At 41.2% G+C, this 26,090-nt stretch overlaps 1 protein-coding gene across 3 annotated transcripts in view; it reads left to right on the top strand.

Moving 5' to 3' along the window:
- Nucleotides 1-26,090, top strand: part of DCAF5 (DDB1 and CUL4 associated factor 5) — a gene marked incomplete at both ends in the record, with an annotated part of 134,937 nt that overhangs the window by 38,113 nt on the left and 70,734 nt on the right. For 2 of the 3 annotated variants that reach the window (XM_080707413.1, XM_080707415.1), the window contains 4 exons: nucleotides 194-337; nucleotides 4,738-4,774; nucleotides 6,436-6,575; nucleotides 8,434-8,563. In XM_080707413.1, coding sequence (XP_080563539.1) covers nucleotides 194-337; nucleotides 4,738-4,774; nucleotides 6,436-6,575; nucleotides 8,434-8,563 — 451 coding nt within the window. The remainder of the gene's footprint in view (nucleotides 1-193; nucleotides 338-4,737; nucleotides 4,775-6,435; nucleotides 6,576-8,433; nucleotides 8,564-26,090) is intronic. The other variant, XM_080707414.1, reaches the window with a different exon arrangement.

Here is a 26,090-nt window from a genome sequence, read left to right as displayed (position 1 = left end):
TGGGAGAATGTGTGGCCTAGAGGTCATATGTCCTGTGGTAAGTGGGGAGAGCCTGAGTTTTTATGCCCCTTCAGAATCTTATGGAGTTGAGAGATACAAATTTGGAAAAGATAGGATTTGAGGCTAGCAAAACCAAGTGTCAGCCTTGCAAAATCAGCTGCTTTAACCTTATATTTTTTCCTTCCCTCTCAAGGAGGAGACGACCGCAGGGTTCTGCTATGGCACATGGAACAAGCCATCCACTCCAGGGTCAAGCCCGTACAGCTAAAAGGAGAGCACCATTCCAACATTTTTTGTCTGGCTTTCAACAGTGGGAACACCAAAGTATTCTCTGGAGGTGAGAAGACAAGAGAAATTCCAGTTTGGGAAATTCACTATGGTTGGGATTTTAGAAAAGGAGAGCTTAGCCAGGTGTGGAGGCGCACGCTTATAATCCCAGTATTTGGGAGGCTGAGACAGGAGGATTGTAGGTTCACAGGATAGTAGGCCTCAGCTACTTAGTGAGGCCTTCTGCAACTTAGTGAGACCCTGTTTCAAAATAAAATATAAAAAATAGGGCTAGGGGTGTAGTTTGCAGGTAGAATTTCCTTGGGTTCAATCCCCAATATCACAAAAAAGAAAAGAAATATGAGTGCTTAAATACCTTATTATTTTTCATCTGATATCTTCTTGAGCTGTAGAATTATTGGTTTCCCATAGTTTATCTTTTCTAGTATAGCAGTTTAAACATAAGAATTAGGGTTTATCCCTCCTTCCCTCTTATCTCTTTCCTTCCCTCCCTCTCTTTTTCTTTGGCAGAAAACTTTTCATGTTGCAATCTGATACACACACACACACACACACACACACAAACACACACACACAAATACTGCTTTTCATTCTGTTCTTACCCAAGCACCTAACATGTAAAACTTAGAGGAAGAAAGGTTTATTTGCTTACAGATTTGGAGAACTTAGAGATTGTAGTCCATTTTTGGTCTGCTTGCAAGCAGAAACTGGAGCTATACATCCTCAGAGCATCATGATGGGGAGCAGAAAGCAAAAGGTCAGAGAGCAAACGCTGCAACTGGGCAAGGTTGGGGCCACCCTGTACCTAGCCGTGCCCATAGAACCCTTCCCTAGCAACCGAGTTCTGCCTCCAATATGGGTTTCTCAAGTGCATGGAGTCTGGGGGACTTTTTTTTTTAATTAAAGCTTATTAGCTGGGCATGGTGGCGCACACTTGTAATCCCATCACTTGGGAGGCTGAGACAGGAGGATAGCATAGGTTCAAAGCCAGCTCCAGCTACTTAATGAGGCTCTCAGCAACTTAGACCCTGTTTCCAAATAAAGTATAAAATAGGTCTGGGAATGTAGCCTGGAGGTAGAAAGGCCCCTGGGTTCCACCCCCAGTACCACAAAAATAAATAAAATAAATAAATAAATAAAATTTATTGCCGGGTGCAATGGTGCATGCCTGTAATCCCAGTACTTGGGAGGCTGAGACAGGAGGATTGCAGGTTCAAAGATAGCCTCAACAAGTAGTGAGACTTTTATCAACCTAGCAAAACCGTTCCAAAAATAAAAATAAAATAGGGCTGGGGATATAACTCAGAGGTATAAATTCCCTGGGTTCCATCCCTACTCTCACTGTTTAAATATTCTACTTAAGTCCTTTTGCTTTTCCCTGATTTAAAAGGACCTGAGTTTATTCCTATTGCTTGCAACCATTATTTTTTATTTTGTGGTACTGAGGATGGAACCCAGGGGCACCTCTGAGTTATACCCCCAGCCCTATTTTATCTTTTTATTTTTGATACGGGTCTCACTAAATTGGAGGGGTGCTCACTAGATTGCTGAGGCTGGCTGTGAACTTACAATCCTCCTGTCTCAGCTTGCCAAGTACTGGGATTACAGGGGTGTGTTGCCATGCCTGGCTCTGGGGGACATTTTAAAACCAAATTATAAGCCAGGTGGGCTGCACATTCTTTTAATTCTAATACTTGGGAGGCTAAAACAGGAGGATTGTAGGTTTGCAGCCAGCCTCAAAAATTTAGTGAAACCCCATTTAAAAGTAAAAAATAAAATAGGGCTGAAGGTGTAGCTTAGAGGTAGAATGCCCCTGGGTTCAATCCTCAATACCACAAAAATAAAGCTAAAACTATAACAACTACATAACCTTACTATATGTGGCAGGCTCTGAATTTGTTTTTATTCAGTGTGTGTGTGTGTGTGTGTGTGTGTGTGTGTGTGTGTGTGTGTGTGTGTGGTGTTGGGGATTGAACCGAGAGGCATTCTACCTCTAAGCTACATACCCAGCCCGGCAGTCTTGTCTTTTCATATTCAGGGTTGTTTTTGTTTTTTGTTGTTCTGTTTTGTTTTGCAGTACTGGGGACAGAACACAGGGGCATTGTACCTCTGAGCTTCACTCCCAGCTCTATTTTTTAGTCTTATTTATTTATTTATTTATTTATTGGTGGTACAGGGGGTGGAACCCAGAGGCTTTCTACCTCCGGGCTATATTCCCAGACCTATTTTATACTTTATTTGGAAACAGGGTCTCACTAAGTTGCTGAGAGCCTAAGTAGCTGAGGCTGGCTTCAAACCTGTGTGATCCTCCTGTCTCAGCCTCCCAAGCGCAGGGATTACAAGTGTGCACCACCATGCCTGTTTTTCTGATTTTTGAAACAGGGTCTCACTAAATTGTGAAGGGTCTCGCTTAGAACCACGATCCTCTGGTCTCTGCCTCCTGAATGCTGGGATTACAAGGTTGCACCACTAAGCCTGGCACAGGTTTTTGTATTTTAACTATATGAAATATTCAAAGGTATATAATGAATATAGTGTATTTAGATTTTTTAATGGAATAAAAGTTGTGGAGAAAAAGCATTCCATCACTTAGAATCACATAGTCATCAAATTTTAGTGTTAAAAAGATGAAGATCAAGCCGGGCGTGATGGCACATGCTTGTAATCCCAGCATTTGGGAGGCTGAGACAGGAGGATCGCGGTTCTTGGACAGCCTCAGCTACTTAGTGAGGCCCTCTGCAACTCAGTGAGACCCAGTTTCAAAATAAAGAATAAAAAATAGAGCAGGGGCTGTAGCTCAGAGGTTGAATGTCCCTGGGTTCCATTCCCAGACCTGCAAAAAAAAAAAAAAAAAAAAAGATGAAGATCATAGTAAATACTAATATTTATTGGGGGCTTATCAAGTGCTCACTCCTATTTTTTTTTATGGTACTGGGGTTCCTGGAAACTCTTCTCCAGGCTACACTCCCAGACCTATTTTATATTTTTATTTGAAAACAGGGTCTCTTAAGCCAGCGAGGCTGGCATTGAACCTGCGCGATCCTCCTATCTCTGTCTCCTAAGCACAGGGATTACAAGTGTGCGCCACCACACCCGGCGTGCTCAGTCCTATTTTGAATGCTTTTATAGACTTATATCTTAACAAAGCCCTATGATTTAGATACACTTATTTCTATTTTTAGATAAACAGCTGAGGTATAGAAATTTAGAGATTTTGTTTTAGGTCTTACAGTTAATGTTTTGCTAGAGGAAAAGAAAGCTAATTTGGATAAGTGAATTATTTAATCATTTACTCTTTTCCTTATAGTTTTGTGTGTGTGTGTGTGTGTGTGTGTGTGTGTGTGTGTGTGTGTGTTACTGGAGGTTGAACCCAGGGGCATTTTATCCCTGAGCTACACCCCCAGCCCCTTTTTTTTTTTTTTTTTTTTTTCGGTGGTACTGGGGTTCCTGGAAACCCTTCTACCTCCGGGTTACACTCCCAGACCTATTTTTATACTTTTTATTCGGAAACAGGGTCTCTTAAAGCCAGTGCGGCTGGCTTCGCACCTACGCGATCCTCCTGTCTCCGCCTTCCAAGCACGGGGGTTACAAGTGTGCGTCACCACGCCCCCCCCCCTTTTTTTTTTTGGTGGTACTGGGGTTCCTGGAAGCCCTTCTACCTCCGGGCTCCACTCCCAGACCTATTTTTACATTTTTTTTATTTGGAAACAGGGTCTCCTAAGCCAGCGTACGCGGCTGGCTTCGAACCTGCGCGATCCTCCTGTCTCTGCCTCCCAAGCGCGGGGATTACAAGCGTGCGCCACCACGCCCGGCATCCTTCTTTTGTTTTAAACAGGGGCTCACTAAGTTGCAGAGGGCCTCACTAAGTAGCCGAGACTGTTCTTGAACTTGCCATCTTCTTGTCTCAGCCTCCCAAGTACTGGGATTACAAGTGTGTACTGGCTTCCATCTAGGTTTTTTGCCTAATTCACTGGATAATATGCTTTGGAAGCTTTTATTTTGTTATACTTTATTGCTATTATGTTTTTAAAAATTCTCAGCTGGCCATGGTGGCTCATGCTTGTAATCCCTGTGCTTGGGAGGCTGAGACAGGAGGATTTCACAGGTTTGAAGCCAGCCTCAGCTACATAGTGAGGCTCTCAGTAACTTAGTGAGACTTTGTTTCCAAATAAAATATAAAATAGGTCTGGGAGTACAGCCGAGAGGCAGAAAAGCCCCTGGGTTCTACCCCCAGTACCACCAAAAAAAAACCCAAACAAAACAAAACAAAAAAACAACTTTACAAAAATACCTTATCCTTAAATTATTTTTCTAGTCAACACTCCTAATTTGTATCAGTATTGACTGTGTTCATATTTCTTTTCCTGAAAACTTTAAAACACCGCATTGTACTGTGGACGGCGGCCAACTTGAAGGAATTGTCAAATGTCTGCTATTTTTCCTTTACAGGAAATGATGAACAAGTTATCCTCCATGATGTTGAAAGGTAAATGGATTGTCAGTGTGTGGAAGTGGTTAACTTTTTATTTCCCATGAAAAATAAAGAGGCAAAATTTCTTTAGACCAGAGTAGTTATTTTTGAAGAAAACAACATCAAACTATTGGTCCTTTTCTGAAAAGCATTTCTTAATAGTTTTGAAATAAACTTTTAAATTATAAAAAGAAATAAATTTGCAAACTTGGTATGAAATTATAGTCTTTAGATGAATACTTAAAGGAAGAGATTGAGCCAGGCATGGTAGTGCATGCCTATCGCAGTACTTGGGAGGGTGAGACAGGAGGATCACACAGGTTCAAAGCCAGCCTCAGCAGCCTAGTTAGGCTTTCAGTAATTTAGTGAGACCCTGTTTCCAAATAAAATATAAAATTGGTCTGGGTGTATACCCCAGAGGTAGAAAGCCCCCCCGGGTTCCATCCCCAGGACCACACACAAAAAAGGAAGAGATTGAGAGAGGGAAAAAAATTAATAACAAGTAAAGCTAATATTTACTTAGTTTTTACTGTTGTGTCCCAGATACCATTCTACTTGAGGGATACTATTGTGCTCTCCATTATGGAAGAAGGAAAGGAGGCATAAAGATGTTAGGTAACTTAGCCGGCGTGGTGGTGCACACTGGTAATCCCTGTGCTTGGGAGGCGGAGACAGGAGGATCGCACAGGTTCGAAGCCAGCCGCGTGTGCTGGCTTAAGAGACCCTGTTTCCAAATAAAAAAGTATAAAAATAGGTCTGGGAGTGTAGCCCAGAGGTAGAAGGGCTTCCAGAAACCCCAGTACCACCACCACCACCAAAAAAAAAAAAAAAAAGATGTTAGGTAACTTAATGTCAAGTGATGCTAGGATCTGAACTTAAGCTGTCTGGCTCAGGATTGTGTTCTTAATCATCATGCCAAACTACTGGGAGATCCTTTCCCACCCTTGCAGCATCTGGTCTGGCTGCTTTAAAGCTTCCCTTTGCATTTTGAAAATCAAGTACTACCCTCAAATCTGGAAATATTTTGTAATAAATGAAAAAATGAAAACACAAACTCAGGTATTGAGTCACTTTTAAATATGCTTATTAGGCAGGCGTGGTGGCACTTGTGAGGCTGGGACGGGAGGAGAGCCTCAGCAATATAGGGAGAATAGCAAGACCCTGTGTCAAAACAAAACATTGTGGAGGTAGAATGTCCTTGAGTTTGACCCCCCAATACCATAAAAAAACTTATTTAGCATGAAAATTATTATGCAGTCTATAAAAATAATACTTTTATTTTCTTCTTGAAAGTTTAATGCAACCAAGCGTGGTGGCACACACCTATAATCCCAGTACTTGGGAAGCTGAGACAGAAGGATCACAGGTTCAAGGACAGCCTCAGCATAGTGAGACTCTCAGCAACCCAGCGAGACCCAGTTTCAAAACAAAACAAAAAACCAACATAAGGCTATAGTTGGGAGGTAGAATGACCCTGGATTTAATCCCTAGATCACACACACACACACACACACACACACACACACACGAATGTTGAGTATTTCCTTTTTAGGAAATATATCCTTTAGGTTTAGCTAGGTTGCCTTTTCCTTGAGGGACTGCACCCTAGGTACAGAGGGCTGGGATGCTGCTCCTGTGTCCATGTGTATGCCTGTATGTCTCTCGCTCTTTCTCAGCAGTGAGACCTTGGATGTGTTTGCTCATGAAGATGCAGTATATGGCTTATCGGTGAGCCCAGTGAATGATAACATCTTTGCCAGCTCCTCAGATGATGGTCGAGTTCTTATTTGGGACATCCGGGAGTCTCCCCATGGAGGTAGGGTCACTACCAAAGGCTGTTAGATTGTATTCAACAGTTTGATGTCAGTTCTTTCAGATTCAGTTTATGACCTCAGTGTCAGAGTGTGAGTGCTGTCATATCAAGAGAGGAAATGCGAGGCCCTCGCATGGCAACATGGTGTCTTTGTGGTCCCATTGTGTCTTTAAGTAGTCAGAAGTGCCAGCCCTTCTCCAGCCCACTAATCTCCACAGAGCTTTGTGCCTTGGCCCTGTGGTGCCCAGGAGCAGAAGATGTGGCTGCCACGGGTTAGCTCTGTGTGGTATAGACACCCGCCCACATATTCTTGGTTGTGTATAGAAAATGGGGTTGTTGCACACACTCTTGTAGCTCTAGTTTTAGGTGTGTGTGTTTTTTTTTTTTTTTTTTTTGAAAAAACCATAGAACTTTACCTTACCTGTGTGTAGGATCATAAAATGGTGGCACATGTGCTCTGTGTAAGGGCAGTTGTGTGTTAGCTTCTTCAAATGTGCTTTTTCTGTCTCTGACATGTGAAATGAAGACTTGTTTTGCTGACTTTCTCTGAAGTTCTTCAGGAAATGTATTTTAGCTCATTTCCTGCAGAGGGATTTCTTTCTGTAACTTTCTTTAAAGACCCATTCCTCCAGCACTACTTCCACACCCACTTTTACCCTTAGTTTGGCTTTGTAATGATCATACCTGTGTACACAAATTTACTATCCTGCCTGTTTTGTCTGTCACAGCTAGGTCTTTTTGTTTTTGTATATTTCAAGCATTTAACATGCTGGGCTATGCTTGTTATTGATGCTCACATGATCGGAGAAGCTTGTCCTTAGGGTCAGGCAGGTCATGTCACAGCAAGCAGCAGCTGTGGCAAAATTTCTGTGTGTTTAGTAGATGAAATTCTCCTTTATTTGCACTGCCTAATGGCTGAGATGGCTCAATATTTTCCCCGCGCCAAGGTCCTGTGCAGTTATGATTTGGAAATCATAGACTGAGAAGTGCTTGCTTTCTGTCTCTAACTCTAACAGGCTCCATAGGAATGTACTTTTAGGCAGGAATGATTCCATTCTCACCTGGAGCCCAATAAGTTTTGCAAAAGAGTAGCAGGGTTCTAGGTGAAGTTAACTGGGAACTGGCTCAGATGCAAGAGAAATTCAATTATTAGGTATTTTTAAAAAATTCTGTCTGGGCACAATGGCTCACCCTTGTAATTCCAGTAACTCAGGGGGCTGAGATAAGAGGATTACAAATTTGAAGCCAGCCTGGGTAACTTAGCAAGACCCGGCCTAAGTTAAATTTGTTTGCAGTTTTAAAACTTTTAATTTTACCCGTGCGTGGTGGCACACAGTTGTAATCCCAGTATTCGGGAGGCTGAGACTAGAGGATCGTGGTTTACAAACAGCCTCAGCTACTTAGTAAGACCCTGTTTCAAAATAAAGAATAAAAAATAGGGCAGGGGGTGTAGCTTGGAGGTCAAATGCCTCTGGGTTCCATCCCCAGACCCGAAAAAAAAAAAAAAAAAAAAAGCACTTTTAGTTTTTAAAACTAATGAATTTGGGTTATAGATATAACTAACTATAAAACTGCTTACCTTCTTTCTCGGTGCTATATAGATCTTTGAGTTTTTTGGCTTAACATTTGTTTAAATGTGTTTAAGTCGTTGTTGACATACTTCTGCAAGGAGTATGCACAGGGTTCAGGGGGATTTTGAGGAGGGAGGGGTGCCTGGAAGGGTGATGTACTGCTTTGGGGTTATGGCTCTTGGGGTAATTGTTAATGAGTATGCTCCAACTTACATTCACACTCTTGCTCATCTGCCTGGCATTGACTCAGAGATTCCTGGAATGAACCAGTTGTAATTCTCTTTTCACAGAGCCCTTCTGCCTGGCAAACTATCCATCAGCCTTTCACAGTGTCATGTTTAACCCTGTGGAGCCCAGGTTACTGGCTACAGCCAATTCAAAGGAAGGAGTGGGACTCTGGGATATTCGAAAACCTCAGAGGTGAGCCCCCAGCTGATTTATAAGGTATTCCAACTTTCTCCTCCCTCATTTCTCAGGTAAAGTGATCAGATAGCAAGTATTGTGAGAAGGGGTGTGGCAGCTGATCTCATTTGGTGTTCTCTCTCTCTGGCATGCAGAGTTGAACTCAGGGACATCCTACCTCCAAGCTATACCCCCAGCCCTTTCAAAATGTTTTCATTTTGAAATCGGATCTCACGAAGTTGCTGAAGCTATCTTTGAACCTGTGATCCTCCTATCTTAAGGCCTCCCAAGTACTGGGGTCACAGGTGTGTGCCATCATTCACGGCAGTTGGGCGTCTCTTAACTTGTACTGGTGTTTCTGAAGCAAACCTATTCCCAAGCAGCAGACAGAATAAGGAATCCACACTTCTTGCTGATGAAGTCACAAATTATAATCTGGATTCTAGATGAGTTTACTTCCAAGCAATTATGCTGAGCCTTCCTTAGGTGCTGCCTTTTCTCTTGAGGCCCACTGTTTTTCACACCACAAGATCTCCTGCTGGGCAAAGTGAAGGGCTTTGTCAAACGCATGGCTGCTGAGTCAGGGCTTCTGGCTGGAGGGGGCTGCCATGCAGGTGAATTTCCCATATTATATGAAAATTATATATTTGTATATTCATGTAAATTTATTTTGCTGAGAAGGAAATTTGCTTGCCTTATCCATTTTCTCAAAAGGATCAATGACCATTACAAAAGGTTAAAGGCCAGTACAATATGGTATTAGGACTTTTTTTTTTTTTTTGCGGTACTGGAGATTGAGCCCAGGGGCATTCTACCTCCAAGCTACACCCCAAGCCCTATTTTTTATTTTTTATTCTTTATTTTGAAATAGGGTCTCACTGAGTTGCAAAGAGCCTCACTAAATAGCTGAGGCCGGCTTCAAACCTGCACAATCCTCCTGTCTCAGCCTCCCAAATGCTGGGATTACAAGCATGCGCCACCATACCTGGCTTGATATTAGGACCTTAATGTGTTTCTCTTTCTGTTTTCATTATTAAATGAGTACACTTAGGGCAGTCCTACTCTGGTAGTATGTATCATCGATGGGGGAATTTCAGGCATCATTAAAGATGTGGGGATGGTGGGGAGTAGGCGGCTCTTTCATGTTCCTCAAATTTGGTGAGGGAGGGATGACCTTTTGTGGCAACTATACATAAAACCAGCTTTGGCTTATAAAAGACAGTTAGCTTTCCTGGAAATCTTATATGGAAGCAGTTTCTCACTTTGTAAAGCAATATTATAGAAAAGTGTCATGGAAAGTAGGTTAGGTTATAATTTTTTCATGGGCTACAAATGAAAGATCATTTAAGTATAGAGAATTATTTTTTATTTATTTATTTTTTGCGGGTCTGGGGATGGAACCCAGGGGCATTCGACCTCTGAGCTACAGTCCCTGCCCTATTTTTTATTCTTTATTTTTAAACCAGATCTCACTGAGCTGCGGAGGGCCTCACCAAGTAGCTGAGGCTGTCTGCGAACCACGAACCACGATCCTGAATGCTAGGATTACAAGCGTGCACCACCACACCCGGCTGAAAATTAATCTTTTTTTTATATCAGTCTTAGCTAATTCTTTCCATGGAGTGTTCAGAGGGAGTTGGAACTATTTTTGCAGATCTGTGTAGTACAGAGGGGTATCTCTAGTGTCCAGCAGGGCTTCCTGAAGTTCCCTCTGTTGCATGTCCTCCAGGCTCCTGATTTTTCAATGCATGTACTAGCAGGCCCCTTAATGTGTGCCTTTCTCTGTGTGGGTAAGGAGGCCTGCTATTTTTTTTTTTTTTTTTTTTGCGGGTCTGGGGATGGAACCCAGAGGCATTCGACCTTCAAGCTACACCTCCTGCCTTATTTTTTATTCTTTATTTTGAAACAGGGTCTTACTAAGTTGCAGAGGCCCTAACTAAGTAGCTGAGGCTGTCTGCGAACCGCGATCCTCTGGTCTCAGCCTCCCGAATGCTGGGATTATAAGCATGTGCCACCATGCCCAGTTAAGTTGTGCTATTTTAAGGAAGACAGTTTCTATGTCCAACAATAGTGTTCTCTACCACTCTGTGGATTCTTTAGGGACAGCTGTTCTGCCTCATCTTTTTTACAGAAGGCAGGGTTTGTACTGACTATGCCAACTTTCTCCCAACCTACTATCTCCCTCACTTAAAACTGCAAGCTGGCAGCTGGGATGGGGCACCACGTTATGCATCTTCAGTGGAAAGCTTGAGTCATTTATGATGTCAGCAGTGTTTTGAGAGAAGAGGAGGGTATGTGTGTTTAAATTCTCCTCTCTTTAAGTCTTTTCCACTAGCTTCTTTTTTGTGTGTATGTGATATTGGGGATTAAATCCAGGGGCATTCTACCTCTGAGCTATACCTCCAGCCCTATGTTTTATTTTTTATTTTGAAACAGAGTCTCACTAAGTTGCAAAGCCTCACTAAGGCTGGCTGTGAAACTGTGATACTCCTGTCTCAGCCTCCCATGTACTAGGATTAAAAGCACCACCATCACACCCGGCTTCTCCACTAGTTTCTTGCTTGTGCCTGTATAAGCCTTCTTCCCCTTTCCACTTATTTCCTTATTAAATATGATTTTTCCAGTTAACTGTTGTTAGTGTTTTGGGGAAAAATATCTTCTTGTTTTGATTTCTTCTTCAATTATGCCTGTGGTTTTGTGGTTTCTTTGGTAACCTATAGTTTTCAAAGCCCATATGGGATGAAAGTCACCTGGGAAAGCTAATTGACAATCTTGACTGATTCCTTTTTTTTAAAAGAAAGAGTACAGTTCCATGGAAACTAAGATTTTTTTTTCCTGTTTATTTTAATTCTTCGAATATTCTACTAAGTTTTATGGATGTCAGGTAGAAAAAAGTATTCTTAGAATGCTTGTTAATTCACATTTATTGGAGTTTAGGAATAAAGTTGCAGATGTTTTTGTTTGAATTCCCTCATATAAATTGATGTAGAACAGGGAGAGAGAGCCCTTTGTTTTTTCCATGTAGGATTAATTATGCTGAGTTGTAGTAGGTAATTTGTCTCCTGAGCACAGCTGCCTAGAAACCCCAGACCAGATCTTTGGGCAATTCTAAATCCCTTGGAAGGACAGGCCTGGAACAGGATAGAAGTATTTTAGGGATGCTTGAAATTAGAGAGAAATATTAGGGAATTTGAGAATCTCTTACAGGTAAAATTGTGTGTGATTATCAGAGCAAGCATATGTGGCATTTTTCCTCAGGACAAGAGAGCTTTTACCAAGTTCTCATAAAGACCCTTGATCCCAAAAGATAAGAGTGGCTTAGTGCTCTGAAGATTCTAGATCCAAAGCCCATTGTGGTTCTTTACCAGGCTTCTAAGTGACTTCCAGCTTATAGTAGCATGGGCATGTGGGGGGATGAAGTCAGGGCCTCCTCAAAACAAATATCATCACTTTGGAGCAATGGCAGGCCTCTACCCTGAATGCTTTTTCCTTCTCAGATAAACCTGTGGATTGTTCAGTTCTTGAATGGTTTCTCTGGCATGTTCCAAGCATTAGCTGTAATTCTCAAAGTACTTAAGCTTTATAGCCTGTGAATGTTGATCACAGTCACTTTTGTCCCTTTACTGCCCTGAATAAGCTAATTAGAGAGCTAGTTGACAGAATAAAATGTCAGCTTTAGAAAGGACTTTAATTATCATATGATCTCACTTCTTCATTATACAGATTAAGAAACTAGCCCAGCAAGGAAAGGGGAGGCAGAAGAGCTTGGTGACTTAGTGTATAGGATCTGAAATCATACCTCCTGGTTACAGATCCAGGCAGTACATCTTAATAGCTGTTTGCTCTTGAGAAAATTACTTCACCTCTCAGTGCCTTGTAATAATAAATACCAGCTAACATTTATTAAACACTAGGCATGCCGGGGTAATGATAATTTTATGGATAATTGTCTTATTAATCCTTATGAGAGCCTATGAAGTAGGTTCTGTTATTTTAATGACAAGGAAGTTAAGGCATAGGTGAAATAACTTGTATATGTTTGTGTGTATTTATATGCAGATATATCATACTCCTGCACTTCCCCTTTTTTTCCTAATTATATCCCTTCATGTCCTAGTTTTCTTTCACATGTGCCTCCTTGCAGAATTCCTGCCAGATTTTTCCACTACTGACTTCTCCAACTATGCACTGAGTCCTTTAGACAATCCCTAAGATAACCCCTTTTTACCGTCTCATGGCCTAGTCTGTCTATATGCTGGCTTTCCAAGTTTCTTGCTTTTCTAACCCTGAAAACCTGCACATACTATTTATTTTGCTATGCAACTTTAGACCAGAAGTTGGAAACTACCTGCCCATAGTACAACTTCAACCCACAGCCTTTGTTTGATCTATATAATATAAGAGAGTTTGGAAAAATCACACAGAAAAATGGCAGTTTCTCACCTCTCTTGAAAAAGTCAAAGATTTATCATTGGACTTTATTTTTCTATGTTTAATGGTCGGCCAAAACGGAGTCACAGATTCTCCTATTTTTTGGTACTGGGATGGATCCCAGAGGCATTCTACCTCCAAGTTACACCCCAAACCCGGTTTTATTTCTTATTTGGAAACGGTCTCACCAAGTTGCTGAGGCTAACTTTGAACCTGTGATCCTCTTGTCTCAGCCTCCCAGGTACTGGAATTACAAGTGTGCACCACCACACCTAGCTATAGGTTCTCCTATAAAATTTTTGATGTGGTCTTAACAGTGTGTGTGTGTGTGTGTGTGTGTGTGTGTGTGTGTGTGTGTGTGTGGCTTTGAACCTGCATTTCTCCAGTCTCAGGCTCCCAAGCACTGGGATTATAGGTGTGCCACCATGCCTGGCTTGCATTGAATATTTAAGCAAGTGTGTACTTATGTAGATTATTTCTACTGATGTCTTTTCACAACCATCCTCCTTGTCACTGCCAGCATTCCACTTATGTCTTGCTTGCACTGTTGCAGTGGTCTTTGAATAGATTATAGAACTGAAATCCTCCAATGTGTAGAGAATTCAGAAAAAATCAGTTTTACCTGCTGTCACTCTGCTTGTCTCATTCTTTTCACTGCCTATTTTAGCTGTCTGCTCACCCACCACTTTTTCTCCTTCTAATCTTTTAAGTTTCTGTCAAGAACTGTTAGTTCTATGACAGATAACAGTGTCTTGCTTTGACAAGGATAATAGAGAGAGTGGTTCTTTTCCCACTTAATAAAACTAGGGCAAGCCAGGGATCCCTACAAAGATTTGCCATATACGATGGCGCTTTTAGGTGTTGTGTAAATGACATATCAGAAAATGGGCAGTGAACTGGATGTAGTGGTGCACACTTGTAATCTCAGCACTTGGGAGGCTGAGACAGGAGGATCACAGGTTTGCAGCTAGCCTCAGCTACTTAGGCCCTCTGCAACTTAGTGAGACCCTATTTCACAATAAATAATAAAAAATAGGGCTGAAGGTATAGCTCAGAGTCTAAGAATGCCCTTGGGCTTAATCCTTAGTACCACACACACACACACACAAAAAAAAAAAAAAAAAAATGAAGAAGAAGAAAAGAAAAAGAAATGTGCAGTGAGTGAAAATTTCTACCTCATGAGGTAATTAAAGATTAAAACCACGACGAGAGCCGGGAGTGGTGGTGCACGCTTATAATCCCAGCACTTGGGGGGCTGAGACAGGAGGATCGCACAGGTTCAAAGCCAGCCTCAGCTACTTGGTGAGGCTCTCAGCAATTTAGTGAGACCCTGTTTCCAAATAAAAAGAGGTCTGGAAGTATAGTCGGGAGGTAGGAAAGCCCCTGGGTTCCACCTCCAGTACCACCAAAAAAAAAGAAAAAAGAGAAAAGAAAACAAAACAACCACAATGAGTTTATCAGTATATACCCAGGATGGTTAAGATTAAAAAGACTGATAGTGTTGACCAGGGGTTACAGCAAATTAGGATGTTTTAGGTGGGTCTAAATTGGTAGAACCATTAGGGAAAAACATGTGTCCATATCTACTAAAGCTAACCACGTCACTCTGCAACCTCACTCTTAGATATACCTAAGAGAAAGGAGTATATATTTGTACCAAAGACATACACAAGAATATTCCCAGCTGCTTTATTCTTAATAGCCAAATGCTGGAAACAAATGTCTTACTGTATTGTTGTAAGGGTGTGTGTGTGTGTGTGTGTATGCGTGTGGGTGCATGTGTGTTTGTTTTACTGGGAATTTATTTATTTATTTATTTGTGGTACTGGGGATGGAACCCAAGGGGCTTTCTACCCACAGTTCTATATTTTATATTTTATTTGGAAACAAGGTCTCATTAAGTTGCTGATAGCCTCACTTAGTAGCTGAGACTGGTTTCGAACCTATGTGATCCTCCTATCTCAGCCTCCCAAGTAATTGGCTTTCTGGGAATTGAACATGGCATTCTACCTCTGAGCTACATCCCCCAGCCCTATTTTATTTTTTATTTTGAAACAAAGTCTCACTAAATTGCTGAGGCTGACCTCAAACCTATGATTGCCCTGTCTCAGCCTCTCCAGGACTGAGGTTATAGGCATGTGCCATCATGCCCAGCTTAGAATATGTTAAAAAAAAAAAAAAAGAAATTCAGGGTCATTATTTGTTTTTTTTTTTTTTTTTTTTTTTGTGGTATTGGGGATTGAATCAAGAGGGTTTTTTTTTTTTTTTTTTTTTTTTTTGCGGGTCTGGGGATGGAACCCAGGGGCACTTGACCCCCGAGCTATACCCCCTGCCCTATTTTTTATTCTTTATTTTGAAACCGGGTTTCACCGAGTTGCAGAGGGCCTCCCTAAGTAGCTGAGGCTGTCCGTGAACCGCGATCCTCCAGATCTCAGCCTCCCAAATGCTGGGATTACAAGCGTGCGCCACCATGCCCAGCTTGAATCAAGAGGTATTCTACCTTTGAGCTACACCCCCAGTCCAGTTTTATTTTTTATTTGGAAATAGGGTCTTCTTGCTGGGTGGATGAGAGTCTCACTACTTGCTGAGGCTGTCCTTGAACCTGACATCATCCTGTCTTCCAAGTACAGGGATTACAGGAGTATGTCACCATTCCTGGCTCAGGGCCACTGTATGTTCAAGTACATGTTTACCTCCTTCCCTATGATTTGTCCATTAAAGACAACTTTCCAAAGGAGGGGAAGAAAAGAGGGTCAGGAGGACCCAGCAGTTTAGATGACACAAAAAACTACAGCTGAAAGTCGGGCGTGGTGGCGCACGCTTGTAATCCCCATGCTTGGGAGGCTGAGACAGGAGGATCGCACGGGTTCGAAGCCAGCCTCAGCTACTTAGTGAGGCTTTCAGCAACTTAGTGAGACCCTGTTTCCAAATAAAATATACAAAAGGTCTGGGAGTATAGCCCGGAGGTAGAAAGCCTCTGGGTTCCACCCTCAGTACCACAAAAAAAAAAAAAAAAAAAAAAAAAAAAAAAAAAAAAAAAAAAAAAACTACAGCTGAAAAGCTGGGACTCATTGGAGTTTGGTTGTCAGAATGATTAGCTCTAATAACGGTATGACTTTTTTTTTTTTTAAATATGGAATGCTTCACGAATTTGCGTGTCATCCTTGCACAGGGGCCTTGCTATTCTTCTCTGTATCGTTCCAATTTTTAGTATATGTGCTGCTGAAGCGAGCACATAACAGTATGACTTCTAATTAGCTCTTCTTTTCTCTTTTTTTCATCTCCCATTTGCCATGCATACCCATGCAAGTGTTCCATCACATGAAATTCTTAAAGCCTCATTTCCTCCCTAGCACTGTTCCCCCCCCCCTTTTTTTTTTGTACTGAGGATGGAACCCAGGGGCACTGTACCTCCGAGCTACACCCCCAGCCCTAGTTTTTAGTCTTTTTATTTTTGAAATGGGGTCTTGCTAAGTAGCTGTGGCTGTCCGTGAACTGTGATCCTCCTGCCTCACCCTCCCAAATGCTGGGATTATAAGCGTGCGCCACCATGCCCAACTGTATTCCTTTCTTCTTTGCTTTTATTATTAATGTCTTAATGTCATCATCACTTTTTTTGTGTGGTACTGGGGATGGAATCTAGGGGCTTTCTACCTCCAGGCTACACTGCCAGACCTATTTTATATTTTATTTGGAAACAGGGTCTCACTACATTGATGAGAGCCTCACTAAGTAGCTAAGGCTGGCTTTGAACCTGCATAATCTTCCTGTCTCAGCCTCCCAAGTACTAGGACTATAAGCATGTGCCACCACGCCTGGCTCTCTTATTTTTATTTTGAAACGGGGTCTCGCTGGGTTGGTGAGCGTCTCACTACTTGCCGAGGCTGTCCCTAAACCTGAAATTCTCCTGTCTCAGCCTTCTATGTACTGGGATAATAAGTGTGTATCACCACATTTGACTATAGTCTGAATTTTCAAAGCTAACTTTCCATAGTTTTGGACCTGTAATCCCTAAGTGTAATGGAATGGGTCAAAATTTATCTAAAGAATAAATCTTTAGAGGAGATGAAAAAATATTCTTGCTAGCTGGGCGTGGTGGCACACATTTGGGAGGCTGAGACAGGAGGGTCATGATTTGCAGACAGCTTTAGCTACTTGGTGAAGCTTTCTGCAACTCAGTGAGACCCTGTTTCAAAATAAAGAATAAAAAAGAGGGTTGGATGTGTAGGCCAAAGGTACAGTGCCCCCGGGTCCCATCCCCAGTACCACAAGAAAAAGAAAGAAAGAAAGAAAGAAAGAAAGAAAGAAAGAAAGAAAGAAAGAAAGAAAGAAAGAAAGAAAGGAAAAGAAAAGAAAAGAAAAGGAAAGAAGGAAGGAAGGAAGGAAGGAAGGAAGAGGGAGGAAGAAAGATAGATATAGGTAGATAGGTAGATGGATAGGTTCTTGCTGACCTTTGAACACCTTTCAGTGAAATTGTTTTCCAGCTTTTAGGCCACAAGATGGAGCTATAGAATCAATTTTGTCTTCTGGAGAAATCCAGGCTCTTGATATTCTAACCTAGTGATTCTCAAACTTTAAGGAACATCAGAATCACCTGGATAGTTTGTTAATGTGCTCCTTCCTGAAGTCCATACCTGGAGATTGAATTGTGATTCTATGGATCTGCTATTTTTAAACACTACAGGTGGTTTAGCAATTTTTCTTTATCTTGAATAATGGAAGCTATGGTTATTCAGAGTGATCTGTGTTGAATTTGCTACCAAGTTCACTTGGACCCACGGTCACTGGGCTTTTAGGCCAGAGCTTCTCTGGGTGTATTCCTTCACACCATTATTCGTAATAATGTTCATTATTTGTAATAAAGTCCCTTAAAAGACTTATCTTCAGACTACAGCATTAGGGGGATAACTAGTGGATGGATGGGAGACCTGGAAGCATGTATCTTTTCATATCTGTTCTATAATACTCCCTAATTCTAATTACTTAAGAGGAGGTGATACCAAACCCTAAATCAAGTGGACTTTCTTATTTTAAAATTGAATGGTAATTGTTTCTTTTAAAAATATTTCATAACTCCAGGTGTGGTGGCGCATGCTTGTAATCCCAGTACTTGGGAGGCTGAGACAGGAGGATCACAAGTTCATGGCCAGCCTCAGCTACTTAGAGAGGCCCTCTGCAACTTAGTGAGACCTTGTTTCAAATAAAGAATAAAACCTAAGACTAGGGGTATAGCTTAGAGATAGAATGCCCCTGGATGTCATCCCCCCAGTTCCACACACAGAAAAAATATCTATGGTAAATTTTCAAATATATAAAAAGGAGCAGTAAAATAAACTCTTGTACCTAGCACCTAGCTTCAATAATTGTCAACCATGTTTTAATTGATCTTGTTTTATTACTGATATACAACACTTCTCCAATTATTTGGATTTAACTTTCATATAGCACTGTATTATTTCCTTTATAAATACTGTCTGGGGTGGGGGATATGGGGGTTGAACCCAGGGGGCATTTTACCTCTGGGCTACAACCCCTAGAACTTTTTTAAGTTTTTGTTTTGAAACAGGCTCTTATTGGTTGCTGAGTCTTTTGAGTTGCTAAGGCTAATCTTGAACCTGTCATCCTCTCATCTAAGTACTGGGATTAGAGGCATATACCATATGCCTGGTGTTCGTTCATTCATTCATTTTGCAGTACTGGGGATGGAACCCAGGGGCATTCTACCTCCCAGCTACACCCCCAGTCCTATTTTTTTTTTCTTTATTTTGAAACAGGGTCTCTGAGTTGCAAAGGACCTCACTAAGTAGCTGAGGCTGTCCGTGAACTGCGATCCTCCTGACTCAGCCTCCCAAATACTGGGATTACAAGTGTGCACCACCATGCCCAATTCGCCATGTCTGGCTTATAAATACGTTATATCTCTAAAAGATAATTTAGAAAAATTTTAAGGTGGAATTTACATAAAATTAACCTTTTTTTTTTTTGGTGGTACTGGGGGTGGAATCCAGAGGCTTTCTACCTCCGGGCTATACTCCCAGACCTTTTTTTTATATTTTATTTGGAAACAGGGTCTCACTAAGTTGCTGAGAGCCTCACTAAGTAGCTGAGGCTGTCTTTGAACCCGTGCGATCCTCCTGTCTCAGCCTCCCAAGCACGGGGATTACAAGCGTACACCACCATGCCCAGCTTAAAATTAACCATTTTAAAGTGAACAGTTCAAGAAAAAAAAAAAAATTAAAAAAAAAGAAAAAAAAATATTCTCTGGTAAGAAAGAAAGCAAAAAGAAATATTAAAATGTTATCTTTAAGTTATCAAAAGCTTGGTATCAGACAAATGAAACTGTTATGTGAGATTATCATTTTTAATTTTGGGTAAATTGCTATAATACTAGATGTCAACCACTAAGCCAAGCATGGGAAGGAGGGATGGGGAGGGAATGGGGTGGGGATCAGATGGGTGCTGACTGGGCAATGCATGCATGTATGTCTACAAACGTTTTTTGCATCCCACTATGACGTATGAATACAGTGCACCAATAAAAAATTAAAAAATAAATAAAGTGAACAGTTCAGTGGTATTTTAGCACATTTATGATATTGTGCAACCACCATATCTGCCTTATTCAAAGATTACCCACAAATAAAACCTAAACCCATTAAACAGTTACTCCACAGAATAAACAGTTACTCCACAGAATGTTGCTCCCTCCCTCTAGTCCCTGGCTCCCAGTGATTTGCTATCTTTATAGAGTTATCTATACTGACTATTTCCTGTAGTATGTGACCTTTTGTCTGGCTTCTTTAATTTAGCATGTTTTAAGATTCATCCATGTTATAGATGATTCCGTGTTATGGATGAGTGATATTTCAGTTGTGTGGATATTCACATTTTTTTATCGATTAATTCATGGATGGTTATAAGGATTGACTTATCTTCAGCTATTGTGAGTAATGCTGTATTAACAATTTTAGCAAGTATTTGGTTTAGTAAGTTTTTAATTCATTTGGGCATATATATGTAGGAGTTGGAAATAGGTCATATGGTAATTCTTTGTTAAACATTTTGAGTAACTATTAAACTTTTAAATAATTCTTGCTGGGTGCTGTGGCTCTGGCCTATAATCTGAGACAGAAGGCCAGCCTCAGGAATTTAGCAAGACCCTGTTTCATAATAACAAATAAAATAGGGCTGAAGGTGTAGCTCAGAGGTAGAATGTTCCTGGGTTTAATACCCAGTACCACCAAAAAAATAAAAAAAAATAAAAATGCCAATCTAAAAGAATGCTTGCTGCTTGGATCCATTCATAGAATATTCATGCAATAATATAATTTGAAGATGAAAACAAATCTGGGCATGGTGGTGCACGCTTGTAATCCCAGAATTTGAGAGGCGGAGACCAGAGGAGTGCGGTTCTCAGCTACTTAGTGAGGCCCTTTGCAACTCAGTGAGACCCTGTTTTAAAAATAAAAAAAGGCTTGCCTGGCGTGGTGGCGCACGCTTGTAATCCTGCACTTGGGAGGCAGAGACAGAAGGATCACGCAGGTTTGAAGCCAGCCTTGCTGGCTTAAGAGACCCTGTTTCTAAATAAAATATAAAATAGGTCTGGGAGTATAGCTCGGAAGTAGAAGGGTTCCATCCCCAGTACCACCAAAATATTAACAATAAGTAAATACATACATACATACATACATACATACATACATACATACAGGCTTGTAATCCCAGCATTCAGGAGGCTGAAACCGGAGGATTGCAGTTCATGCACACCCTCAGCTACTTAGTGAGGCCCTCCACAACTTAGTGAGACCCTGTTTCAAAATAAAATAATGCAAAATAGGGCAGGAGGTGTAGCTTGGAAGTTGAATGTATCTGGGTTCCATCCCCAGTACCACCAAAAAAAAAAAAAAAAAAAAGTGGCCAGCCTCAGCCACTTAGTGAGGCTCTCAGCAACTTAGACCCTATATCCAAATAAAATATAAAATAGGTCTGGAATGTAGCCCAAAGGTAGAAAGTCCCTGAGTTTCATACTCAGTACCACAAAAAATAAAGATGAAAACTAACTACCTCTGAGCTCTATCCTGTCCTTTTTATACTATTTTATTATGTGACCGCATCTCAGTCTCACTTTCCCAGGCTGGCCTCTAGCTTCCAATTCTTCCAATCTCAGAGATTTCAAATCCCAGGGATTACAGGCATGTGCCAATGCATCTGGCTAAATTCTTAATTTTTGTTGGCCACTATTACATGACTAGCAGATGGACGAAGGCAGGTGTGGTAATCCCAGTATTTGGGAGGCTAAGACAGGAAGATCACAGGTTCACAGCCAGCCTCAGCAATTTAGTGAGGCCCTCCACAACTTAGTGAGACCCTGTTTCAAATATAAAAACTAGGGCGAGAGGTATAGCTCAGAGGTAGAATGCCTCTGGGTTCAATTGCCAGTACCATAAATAAATAAGATTTAAAAAGCAGATGTATGGTGGTGTCTTGTGAAGAGGAAGAGACCTGCATGACCATTGTCAAATTACTTTTGTGGGCCACAGTTCTGCACCTATGGAAGAGGACTACTGCTGTTTCTCTGACTTTATACTTCTCTACGGTTTGCCTCTCAAGATTATTTTTGTTTATGTGTGGTACTAGGGATTGAACTCAGGGACATTCTACTTCAAAGTTATACCCTAAGCCCTATATTATTTTTTAGTTTGAAACAGGATCTCACTAAGTTGCAAAGGGCCTAAGTTGCTGAGGTTGGCTTCAAACCTCCAATCTTCTCAACCTAAATACTGAGATTACAGGCATGTACCACCATGCCCAGCTTCAAAATTGGGTGATGTGGGCAGACATGTCAGGAGCCATGTGAACCTTGGTGGAATTTTTTTTCCTTCCTTAGCGTTCTAAGTCAGTTTTTTATACTTCTGTTCATGATCTATTAGATCATTTTCTCAACTATTTGCTGAATGCCTATTATGTTCCTGGCACTGGATAAGCACTTGGAATACAAAGAGGAAAGAGATAACTCAGCCAGGCTTGGTGGCGCTCTCCCGTAATTTCAGTACTTGGGAGGCTGAGACAGGAGGATCACAGGTTTGAGGACAGCCTCAGCAAGTAGTGAGATTCTTACCAACCTAATGAGACCCTGTTTCAAGTTAAAAATAAAAAATAGGTCTGGGGTTGTAGTCAGTGGCAGAATGCCCCTGAGTTCAATCCTCAATACACCCCCCCCCCGAAAAAAAAGAAAAGGAAAGGAAAGGAAAGAAAGAGAGGAAAAAGAAAAGATATAACTCATATTTGATAGGAACATTTCAAGGCTACAGAATCTGCAAATGCCCTATAGCAGAAGTGATGATGATGGCGTATGCTTGTAATCCTCTTGGGAGGCTGAGACAGGAAGATCCAGGTTCACAGCCAGCCTCAGTAAGTAAGCAGTGCCCTCTGAACTTAGCAAGACTCTGTTTCAAGATAAAAAAATAACATAGGTTTGGGAGTGTAGCTCAAAGGTAGAATGTTTTTGGGTTCAATTCCTAGTACTACAAAAAACAACAACATAATATTAGTAGGTTGTAATCATTGCTTAATGAGTTTATGCTAAATTAATGTGGGTATACTGGAATGTGGTATAAAATTAATTAATTTATTTATTTTGTGGGTCTGGGGATGGAACCCAGGGGCATTCGACCTCTGAGTTACACCCCCTGCCCTATTTTTTATTCTGTATTTTGAAACCAGGTCTCAATGAGCTGCAAAAGGCCTCACTAAGTAGCTGAGGCTGTCCGCAAACCACAATCCTCTGGTCTCAGCCTCCCAAATGTTGGGATTACAAGCGTGAGCCACCACGCCTGGCTTAAAGTTTATTTCTTACAAAGGGTTATTGTAAAAATATTTAAAGCCTTTGTTCTGAGTCTTTCGTATTGTTGCCACCCAGAGGTGAGTTTGGTTTGGGGTGCATTCTCAGTGAGTGGCTCCTATATGAAGCAAGTTGATTTCCTCTCATTGGTCAGCAGTGTAAAGAGAGTTCTTTCCTTGACCTTCCTCTCTTGTTTTTAATTCTTTGCATAAGAGTTCTTTTTAGAAAATACTAAATTATGGTTTTTATTTTCTGACCCTCTTCTGTTTAAATTTTTTTCAGACTTTGCTTATTTCCTAACATTTCTCTAGCTTTGTGGCCTTGTTACCTAGCACTCAGTGCACCCACCCCAGTTTCTTCTGCCATTAAGAGCTGCCTGTTTACCTACGTATCTTCCCACCTACTCCTTCTGCATTGTTGCTGTAGCAACTGCCATCTCCACGTACCTCCTTCCCCTTGCTTCTTTCTTCTTTTGCCAACCACTGTTCATTGAACTCTCCCCAGTTTTATATACTGTGAGGTCAGGGCTGATGCAGTGTGCAATGAAGATTAAATAGCTGCTTACCAAATTCATCTCTATTTTCTAAAACTCGTAGTAAAGGAGGATTTTGAAAAGTCAGGCCATCTGATGAACTTCAGTGACTAAATATTGAGTCCTCAATCCTGTGAGAATGTCATGAGTGTCCTTGAAGATTCCTGCTATAGTACTGCCTAATTCACTCTGGGATATGGTTTGATCCTGTGTAGTTCTTGGGATGTGTTGGCCAAAAGCAATAACCTAAGCTTGAAAATGTGTTAGTTCTGGGCATGTTCCTATTCTGGAAGACAACAATTAGAAACATTGCATTGAGCAGGGTGCAGTGGCTCCTGCCTGTAATCCCAGTCCTAAGGAGGCTGAGACAGTAGGATCGCGGGTTTAAGGCCAGCCTTTGCAACCCACAGAGGGTTTCTCTGTGGAGACTCTCCACAACTTGGTGAGGCCCTGTTTCAAAATAAAGAATAAAATAGGGCTGGGGGTGTAGCTCAGAGGTAGAATGCCCCTGGGTTCAACCCCCAATACCACAAAACAAAATGCTGCATTGCCTGCCATCCATTTTACTTCTTAGAAAGACTGCATATGTCATCTGTTTATGTAAAGATCTCCTTATCAGATATTTAATCAAGCCCTTCTACTAACCTCAATTAAATTTCTGGATATTCAACAAATATACTGAACTCGTAAATATATTTCAAGCCAGAGAAACTTACTAGTGAATCATGTTTATAATAATCTGCTCAGTCACAGATCACAATGAGTTTTTCTCAGCAGGTTTGTTGCCCAACAATTTGGGTTTTGTTTTCTTTCTTTCTTTTTTTTTTTTTTTTTTTTTTTGTACTGGGGTTCCTGGAAACCCTTCTACCTCTGGGCTACACTCCCAGACCTATTTTTTAATATTTTTACTTGGAAACAGGGTCTCTTAAGCCAGCGAGGCTGGCTTCGAAACTGCGCAATACTCCTGTCTCCGCCTCCCAAGCGCAGGGATTACAAGCATGTGCCACCACACCCGGCTAATTTGGGTTTTCTTTAGAGAAGTTTTAATCATGGGCCTAAGGATTGTATCATTTTAGAAAAACAACAACAACAACAAAAAAAAAAAGGCCAGCACATTGGTTGGTGTGTGTACTCCCATCTACTGCAGAGGCTGCGACAAGAGGATCACCTAGGACTTTGAGGGGCAGCAAAATGAGAGCGGGGAGGGAAAGAGGGAGAGAGATTATATACATGCTTGTGCGTGGTTGAGGGATTATCAGGACCCTAAAACACACTTGAATGGGACCAGTAATGGACTTGTGGCTCCCTGAATTTGCCCACTTGTACCTAATTCTAATATCTTCTAAGACTTGTCATATTTAAACATGTCATTCATATTCAACCCTTAGGTTGTGTCATAGGAAATCAAAATGTCCCATGTCCTTTTTAGTCATCCTGTCCTAAAACAGAAACTGATGAAAAATTTTTTTTCCATCCAAAGGAACTTGCTTTTGCCCTTCAGCTTATGGAATGAACCAGCTCTGATGTCTGGTTGGAATAGCAGTGTCTTAACTCCAAACATTTCAGTCTTTGGAGCTTTTTCATAGAAATTATGAGGGAATTCATGCCAGTGGGTTTTGGAAAACTTTGTAGGCACTATTAGGTAGCATCAGATGAATTACTTAATCGTAGATTTATTGTAATCTTGGTTCAAGGAATCTAAACTTGAAAGATCTTTCAACTTCCTGTGTTGTGCTAGACATGATACTCTGGGTCACTTTCCCTGAAAATAGCCTCAGCCTGCTTCTCTTCAGTTCTAAGCTTTAGCTTTGGCCAAGTACTTTTACCCCAGTAGAGTAATAATGAAATCTAATTGAGTTTTTTTCCTAGCATGAGGGTGGGGGATGGGCAGGGTACAATATACAACAACATACAAAACTCTGGAGACTACACTAGTGAGGACTGTTTTCCTGAAGTTCTGAGGTGCTCTTGCTTTTCGTCCCAAGTCTTTTGCATGCTGACCTTTCGATGATATCCTACTACATTCTTGCATTTTATAGCAAATCCTTGGTTGAAGATAGGTTGGGGATGCATTTCTTTTATTTTTCCTATGGTGGTATTTTTGTTTGAACTCATTTTAACTTGCTGGCAAGTCCTTTCACAATACTGCTTATGTCACATTTCTCTGGGTGTGTAGTGGCAGCCATTTCTCTGGAGTAGTAAAGGCAGTGGCATCTCTGTCATCAAGAACAGCATCCAGGCCAGGCATGGTGGCGCACGCTTATAATTCCAGTACTTGGGAGACCTAGACAGGAGGATCCAGGTTTGCGACCAGCCTCAGCTACTTAGACCCTCCGCAGCTTAGTAAGACCCTGTTTCAAAATAAAGAATAAAATAGGGCTGGGATGCAGCTCAGAGGTAATAGGGTTCAATCTTCAGTACTGAAAAAAAAAAGAAAGAAAAATAGAAAGAAAGAAAGAAAGAAAGAAAGAAAGAAAGAAAGAGCGAAAGAGCATCCAGAAAGGAAATGAAGATTGAGGCATTCCTGCATATAAGCATTGCTACTTTGCCCAGAGGAAATAAGACATTTCTTCTTCAGAGAATGTATAAAGGACTAGAAAGAAGCATTTCAGACATCGTTGGTGGAGTATAATTCTGATCTTAAAAGGAATTGGAAGCCAGGCATGGTGGTGCATGCTTGTAATCCTGGTACTTAGGAGGCTGAGACAGGAGGATCGCAGGTTTGCAGCTAGCCTCAGCAA

The sequence above is a fragment of the Muscardinus avellanarius genome, assembly GCF_963383645.1.
Source record: "Muscardinus avellanarius genome assembly, chromosome: 12".
Taxonomy (NCBI): domain Eukaryota; kingdom Metazoa; phylum Chordata; class Mammalia; order Rodentia; family Gliridae; genus Muscardinus; species Muscardinus avellanarius.
This window is presented reverse-complemented; position numbering and strand designations above follow the sequence as displayed.